This window comes from Globicephala melas, chromosome X (assembly GCF_963455315.2).
Source record: "Globicephala melas chromosome X, mGloMel1.2, whole genome shotgun sequence".
Taxonomy (NCBI): domain Eukaryota; kingdom Metazoa; phylum Chordata; class Mammalia; order Artiodactyla; family Delphinidae; genus Globicephala; species Globicephala melas.
In genome coordinates this window covers 62,018,693-62,027,064 of record NC_083335.1, presented here as the reverse complement: position 1 = coordinate 62,027,064, position 8,372 = coordinate 62,018,693, and the positions used below count along the sequence as shown (strand labels likewise).

At 32.6% G+C, this 8,372-nt stretch overlaps 1 protein-coding gene across 1 annotated transcript; it reads left to right on the top strand.

Annotated features, from left to right (window-relative positions):
• Positions 1 to 3,823: 3,823 nt before the first annotated feature.
• Positions 3,824 to 5,011, top strand: TENT5D (terminal nucleotidyltransferase 5D). The gene has a single exon (XM_030848859.1). It carries the CDS (start codon positions 3,824 to 3,826, stop codon positions 5,009 to 5,011), a length of 1,188 nt encoding a protein of 395 aa, XP_030704719.1.
• The last annotated feature ends 3,361 nt before the right edge of the window (positions 5,012 to 8,372 follow it).

Here is an 8,372-nt window from a genome sequence, read left to right as displayed (position 1 = left end):
TGTATCATAGATGTATTTTTATAATTATTTTCCTAAGTCTATTTTTAAAAATTCTAATTTGCATTTCCTGTGCATGAAGCTGTAGAGGTGTTCAGTGAGATGGTGGCTCAGAAATCTTTGGTTGTTAATGAGGTATTAATTCAATAGAAAAATAAGCTTGATTTAAAAAATAATTGTATGTAGTTATAGCTAAAGAAAGGTAAAAATACTAACTGGTTTTTAAAGCCCTGATTTTGAACAATTAAGTAATATATTGCTCAATCTAGGACACAGGTTTCCCACATCCTAGCAAGTTGGCTTCACTGTTACCTTTTTTAACAAGAAATACTAGGCCTGAAATATTCTATATGTGTATTTTTTAAAGCTTTCTAGATAATTCTGAAGACCATAAAGTTTGGGTATCATTAACATAGGTAATTAAGCATCAACTAGATAGTTGCACAATTATGATCAGTTTTCCTGCACCACTTTCCTATTATAAAGTGAAGTTAAACTTTGGACCTCTTTCTTTTTTTATTTTAATTTTACTGGAGTATAGTTGATTTACAATGTTGTATTAGTTTCAGGTGTACAGCAAAGTGATTCAGTTACACATATACATACATTTATTCATTTTCAGATTCTTTTCTCCTATAGGTTACCACACAGTATTGAGTAGAGTTCCCTGTGCTATACAGTAGGTCCTTGTTGGTTATCTATCTTATATATAGTAGTATGTCCATGTTCATCCCAAGCTCCTGATTTATCCCTCTCCACCACATTTCCCCTTTAGTAACTATAAGTTTGTTTTTGATATCTGTAAGTCTGTTTCTCTTTTGTAAATAAGTTCATTTGTATCGCTTTTTAAATTAGATTCCACATACGAATGATATCATATGATATTTGTCTTTCTCTGACTTACTTCACTTAGTATGATAATCTCTAGGTCCATCCATGTTGCTGCAAATGACATTATTTGATTCTTTTTTATGGCTGAGTAAAAATCCGTTGTATATATGTACAACATCTTTATCCATTCTTATGTTGATGGACGTTTAGGTGGCTTCCATGTCCTTGCTATTGTAAATAGTGCTGCAGTGGACATTGGGGTGCATGTATCTTTTCAAATTATGGTTTTCTCCAGATATATGCCCAGGAGTGGGATTGCTGAATCGTATGGTAGTTCTATTTTTAGTTTTTTAAGGAACATCCATACTGTTCTTCATAGTGGTTGTACTAGTTTTACATTCCCACCAATGGTGTAGGATGGTTCCCTTTTCTCCACACCTTCTCCAGCACTTATTGTTTGTAGACTTTTTGATCATGGCTGTTTTGACCAGTATGAGGTGATACCTTGTAGTTTTGTTTTGTATTTCTCTAATAATTAGTGATGCTGAGCATCTTTTCATATGCCTTTTGGCCATTTGTATGTCTTCTTTGGAGAAACTGGACCTCTTTCTCATCTTTGCAAGATCTTACTGTGATTCTATCCAGGAAACAAAATTATGTCCCTTCCTTTCCTCTAATATCTATGAGAAGATTCAACATATAAAGCAAGGCTTATGATTTCTTGATCTGAAAGGTACCTTTTTGATAAAGGACTCCTGCTTTCTGGCAATTAGAAAGTTAAATTATTCATATTTTAGATGGTTTTATTTGCACATAAAGGTCCTGGAAACTTCTGTATGGAAAAGAATTTGGTAACTTCAGTAATGTCAGTATGACAATGTAAATGATCTCCTTTATTTTCAGATCATTGGTGATTAGAAGTATAGATTAAATGGGGATTGTAGGCCTGGGATTAGGCCATTGAATTTTTTTTTGTTTTTTTGGCCACACCACGTGGCTTGTGGGATCTTAGTTCCACAACCAGGGGTTGAACCCGTGCCCTTGGCAGTGAGAGCATAGAGTCCTAACCACTGGACCACCAGGGAATTCCCTAGGTCATTGAATTTTTAACTTTTAGCTAATATTGACACAGGAAATTTGCCATTAAGGAAAATAAAATTTCCATTTGCAAAAGAAATTTGCATATTAAAAAGGAATTTGGGAATTTTTTTCTATAACAATTAAAATTACATAGTTTATATGTGATATTTCTAAAATATTTATTAGGTAAATGATTGAACTCCATAAAGTCTTACATGAAGGCAGCCAATGTTATTAACTATTACTTTTCCAGATGGAGAATTTGAGGATAACAAACTTTATTAGCTTCAAATAATTCAGTGATAATTCCAGGAAATTAATTAGAAAATAAGCATGCCAGTTCTTATTGCATATTCTATCCTTCATGTAGCATTTTGTTCTTTCCATTGTCCTAAAGACACTATAAAGATCATTTCACTTGACGGATGAATGACCAAAATCCAACAACCTGATGTGTAGTCAGTTCAGTTCATTCATCTTTAAGGATTGATTTGGATATTGACATAGCTGATAAAACTGTATGAACTTTGGCAATTAATGTGGCTTAAAATGAAACACACAGCACATTATATGGGACATTTCATCACATAATAAAAATAAATACTCTAATTCATATACATGGGGATTTCATATAGAGAAACAAAACAGGTTTAGCCTTCTCACTGACAGATCTGCCATTGCTTAATTGGCCTTTTGCAAAATTCTTGGGCTGTCAAAGTTGGTTTTACAGATGTGAAATAAGATGATTCTCTTTGCTCTAGTTCTACTGGGGAAATGTAGAAATATACAACACCAAATTCTAAATATTTATATTCTGTTCTAATGGCTCTCTAGATAAGCAAAATATGAATACTATCTATACAAATCTGTCATAAGCTTTGTATAATTTTTATTTCTGGAATTCAGGAAAGAGTGCCTAAACCCAGAGCTACATCCATAATGAACTTTACTTACTAGATTTATTGCTTAAATAGCTTAAGAGTATTTGAAGGTCCATGTAATAACTGTAATTGTACCTAATTATATAATAGTATAATTATATTTAATTATATTTATAGTGTCTATAATTTTAGCTTCTGAATATTCCCCCAACTGTAAAATTTTCTGAGCATGTCATATTACACATCAGCAGAAAACATTTTTTTAAATTAGGAATCTTATGCTTTTGTATATTCTTGCTCATTTTGGAGACAAATTTAGTAACACTATTTGTTTTCTATTTTAAAATGACATTCATTATTTCCTTTAACCAACAATTCTTTAAGGGCTACCAGGAACATAGAGGAGGTGTTGCATTAGGTACTCTCCTTATCCTCAAGCAATTCAAGGAATTAATAATCTAATAATGGACTTCAGTAGCATTCTTTAAAACAAGAGCAGTAATATATATAAAATTTAATAATAGAATGCTCTGATGCTTTTGGATTAAAGATGCTATATATTGCTTTTAAACATTATGCTGTTCAGTCAATTGGGTCTACCACACACAGACATGCTATCTGATCTCACTTTAAATTCATGACAGTTAACCTCAATTATGTGCTCTGATTATCTCATGAACAAAATTTATACCACCAAACAAATATACTTGTTATAGTACTTACATGAGGAAAGATTGAGAAAGGCCACCGTTTCACATCAAAAATAATTCCAACTCTAACAAATCCCTGAGAATGTCTGTTTACATGCACCAATCAATCTAACAAATTTGATATAATCATAGTGCTTTTATTTCACTTATAGATTTGAACACAATTAGATACATTGATAATTTACTGCCTAATATTAGTTTGATTTATGTTGAAGGTAAGTCTATTTTTTACTTTTCATATGCTTTAGCTGTAACACTGATATCAAGATGCTAAATTTCTTCTCAATATTTTGCTTACTTTCTAGTTGACCTACTGACTTCATAATGTCTGAAATCAGATTCAGCAATCTCACTTGGGATCAAGTTATAACACTGCATCAAGTGTTAGATGAAGTAATTCCAATTCATGGAAGGGGGAATTTCCCCACATTGGAGGTGAAACCGAAAGATATCATTCATGTTGTGAAAGATCAACTGATAGAGCAAGGAATTATTGTTAAAGATACCCGATTGAATGGTTCCACAGCAAGTTACATACTTGCAAGCTACAATGGCATGAGCTATAAGGATCTGGATGTTATTTTAGGTATTGAACTACCAAGCGATCAGGAATTTCAGCTTGTTAAGGATGTAGTTCTAGGTTGCCTACTCGACTTTTTACCAAAAGGTGTTAAAAAGGAAAAGATCACCCTAAAGACTATGAAAGAGGCTTACGTGCAGAAAATGGTCAAAGTTTGCAATAAGCATGATCGTTGGAGTCTTATCTCTCTTTCTAATAACACTGGGAAGAATGTAGAGCTAAAATTTGTGAATTCACTCAGACGACAATTTGAATTTAGTGTAGATTCCTTTCAAATTATCTTGGATCCCATGTTAGATTTCTACAGTGACAAAAGTGGTACACTAACCAAAGAATTATATCCTGTTGTGGTAGCTGAAAGCATGTATGGAAACTTCCAAGAAGCAATGACACACTTGCAGCACAAGCTTATATCTACCAGAAAACCTGAAGAAATTAGAGGTGGTGGCCTTCTGAAATACAGTAACTTGCTGGTTCATAACTTTAAGCCAGTTTGTGAAGCAGAAATCAAGACCCTAGAACGTTATATGTGTTCTAGATTCTTCATTGATTTTCCTGATATAGAAGAACAGCGAAAGAAGATTGAATCATACCTCTACAACCATTTCATAGGTGAAGAAAAGAGAAAGTATGACTACCTCATGACCTTGCATGGAGTTGTGAATGAAAGCACTGTTCTCCCCATGGGTCCTAAAAGAAGACAGACCCTCAATATGATCACCCTTATGGCTTTAAAAGTACTTGGAGAACAGAATATCCTACCTAATACAGGCAAGGTAACTTGCTTTTATCTGCCTGCTCCATACCTTGCTGCTTGGGGAGGGTCCCCTACGTATTATGTAACATCTGTACTACCACCTACATTGTTTCAGCCATACCACCCACTACACTTTCATGTGCCAAATGGTATGGCTTTTAAAAAAACACAGTAGAAACTTTGCTTTAATTAAACACCTCTTAAAAGCAATTTTCCAATTTCCATAAAATTTAAGCTCTATTTTTATTTTTATGCAGTTACCAACAATTTTTCATCAATTATAGCTTAAACCATCACAGTAAATACAATATCATCTGTGAAATGACCTCTTTAAATGATTTTCAAATGTTATCAATTATCTATAACAACTTTCAAATGTTGTGGACCACTTAAAATGATTTTTAAGTCTGACTGACTACTTATGACTTTCAAATTTTCTATGACAAATACATTAGAGATGCCTGCAACTTTGATTAAATTACAAAAGAACAGACTCATATTTTAAAATCCAGATGTACAGTAAAGACCAGTGCAAACATTTTTGTATTCAGTCAATTCCTTTGTTACCTTTACTTAATTTTTTGCTAGTGAATATTACCATCAATGAATTTTCAGTGCCTAACAAAAATGCCTAATTTCAAAGACAACAGATTCAGAAGATATTAAAACCCTGGACTTTGTAAGCATATATTTCGTTTCTCAATTGAATTGGGTTAGATACAATATCCTACTATAGTTTGAAGGAACACTGAAAAAATGATTCTGGAAAACATTGGCCATTAGTAATTTATCAACTATCAAATAAGTTGACTTGTGGATCTGAAGAATAGTACCATCCAGCTGGACAGCCAATACTGTGACCACTTATACAGATTTCTTCATTTTCCCCCAAACAAGTTGAAAAGAATGAAAATGACCAACTCTGAATGTGAAAGTTTTCTATCATCATCTGTTAAAAAGAGACTCTACATGTCAAACAGCAAAAAGCAGGCAGAGGTTTTTAGCTATTGCATTTACCATTTTTATGACCGACTTGACCAACATCTTAATATGTGGAGACGTTCAATGTTAGTAAGTGAGAATATTTTCATTACTAAATGAGGCTTTTTTCCATCTTGCCTTTCCAAAGATCAGTTTCTAACACGACACTCAAGTGCCTCATCATATGAGATTTTGCATAATGCTGTAATTTATTCAACAATTGTATATGTTCATCATGTATCTGAATATCTACTCACAACATCAGATATGCAGCTAGCAAATCTTCCAGTGGGATTAAAACTGTATTTTCTTCCTGTAATGAAGAAAATAATCCATGACCAAGATTACCTGGGATGACAGAAGGGGAGGAGCTGTCCTGAATGAATATAGATAAGACCATCAGATAACTTCACTATTTTTGCTTGCTTCTAATTTTTTATGAGTTTCCATCTCAGTTTTCATTGACCGTCACAAGGTTTTCCATCACAACATGATCCAACAGGCATATTCTGAGAATTTGTCACTTATAGACTGTGCTTAATCTGTCCTCTCTATATTACAGTATTGGACAAAAGAAGTACACCAAAGATGGCATTTTCAAATAACCAATATTTATGAAATGTTTTATACCACAGTACCACTGGCCATCAGTATATGAATATATATATATATATATATATATATATATATATCATAACCGTGAAGCTTTAAAACATTGTATGGATTCACTTCCTTGCTTGGGACAAATAAAGAATTTTAAAATGCTATATTAAAGAGAAAATTCAGTCATCTATCAGTATAATGTATGGGCTAAAAATGATTGATCTTTCTGCCTTAAGTATCCTGTTTAGTTTTCAGTTAATGAGAGTGTGTCTTTTTTTTTAACATCTTTATTGGAGTATAATTGCTTTACAATGGTGTGTTAGTTTCTGCTTTATAACAAAGTGAATCAGTTATACATATACATATATCCCCATATCAATGAGAGTGCTTCTACATAAAACTGAAGGATTTTATGCTATATTAACAGTACCAACAAATTTACAAAAGATATAGGAAAAGTATTTAAGAATAAAAGAACTATGATAGTGATGAGTCAGGGGTAAAAGTTCAGTATTTTCCAGAGTAGCATTTTATGCTGAACAGCAGAATTTTGAAGCTATTTGGAAACATCTTACCATCCATGTGCTCCCTTAGTTTCCTTTGGTCCTTTTGAGAATTTGAACTCCTTCCCTAAAAAACAAATCCCCTATGGTATTCTCCTGATGGGAAAATGGCCTGAAAGCTATATGCTTCCTCCTACCATGTCAATCATGTGTTTCCATTATAGCAAAGAAGCTCAGAATTGGCATTTTAAAAGTTCAGATTTTTCTCAAGAGAGAGAATCCAAACTTGTTGAAGGGAATGGTATCACTAAAGAGAAAGCTATAGCTTTATCTATCATGGCTTTCTTTCTGTTGATACCATCATCAAGCTAGGCTGTCCTCTTTGCTCCCAGCTCAAGCAGAAAAATATTTATCTTCTATAGTGTATGAATATATCTCCAAGATTAGGCTAGTTGGGTTGAGAAGCACTACTATCTCATTCTGTTCATTAGGATAATAAATGGAATTTTTTAAATGAGTGCTAGCCTCTTGTCCTAAAGGAGCTAATAGAAGTTAGTTAAAAATATAACTCTATAGCATGTCATCCCATTACAAGAGAGAAATGATGCTGTCTTTTCTTATTTTATTTTATACAATTCAAGACTGAGTCTTGGCTCAGGAGTTTTGTTTTGTTGTTGTTTTTTTCCCTCCAGAAACCTAACCAAAACCAAAAAAAGAAAAACCTTTTGATATACTTCTAGCATTCATATCAGTGGGACATATTTGGTGTCAGTTATTGGTACATATTTTTAAAAACTAAAATATTCTTGCATTTCACAAATATTCACATGTTATTATCAAAGTTTCACTACTAGAGTATTTGTAACTTTTAAATTCAGAGTTATTCTAATAGAGACTGATGTCCAGTTTAGTCAAAGAAAACTGAAGAGAAGGATTAAGTATTGTTTTAAATGAGAGCCCAGCTAAATTAAAGACAAAATATCAGAGCTAGAAAAGTTGTGAATATCTTTTTAAAAAGTGGGAAAGCTCCTGGACCCAAATTCCTTTTTTTGTATTATCTCAGAAAGGCTCTATTAAAATACCTCCAAATTGAAGTGATTTTAAAATTTGCCTTTAGCCACCTTTTTGTTTTAGACATTGATAAAGATATCAATATGCAAAACTCCTGAGATCTGATTAAAACTCCTTTCATTCGATGGATCTATTATCTGAAAATATTCACCCAATTTTAAAAATATAAATTAAAGTGTATAATTGAGAAAATTTTTGAAGTTTAAAGATTGTAATGCTTTTCAAAATTATATCAATATATGAATACAGCAGTTCCATTTATAGAAGATTTTTTTAAAATAAGTAACTCTGTAAATTAACATTGCAACAGGATTGGGAGATATGTGGGACTACAGTTTGGTAAACTTTTTTTTTTTGGTGGTACGCGACCCTCTCACT

Bases quoted from the DNA above. Each gene is read 5' to 3' on its own strand.
- TENT5D (XM_030848859.1), top strand. From the start codon at position 3,824: ATGTCTGAAATCAGATTCAGCAATCTCACTTGGGATCAAGTTATAACA.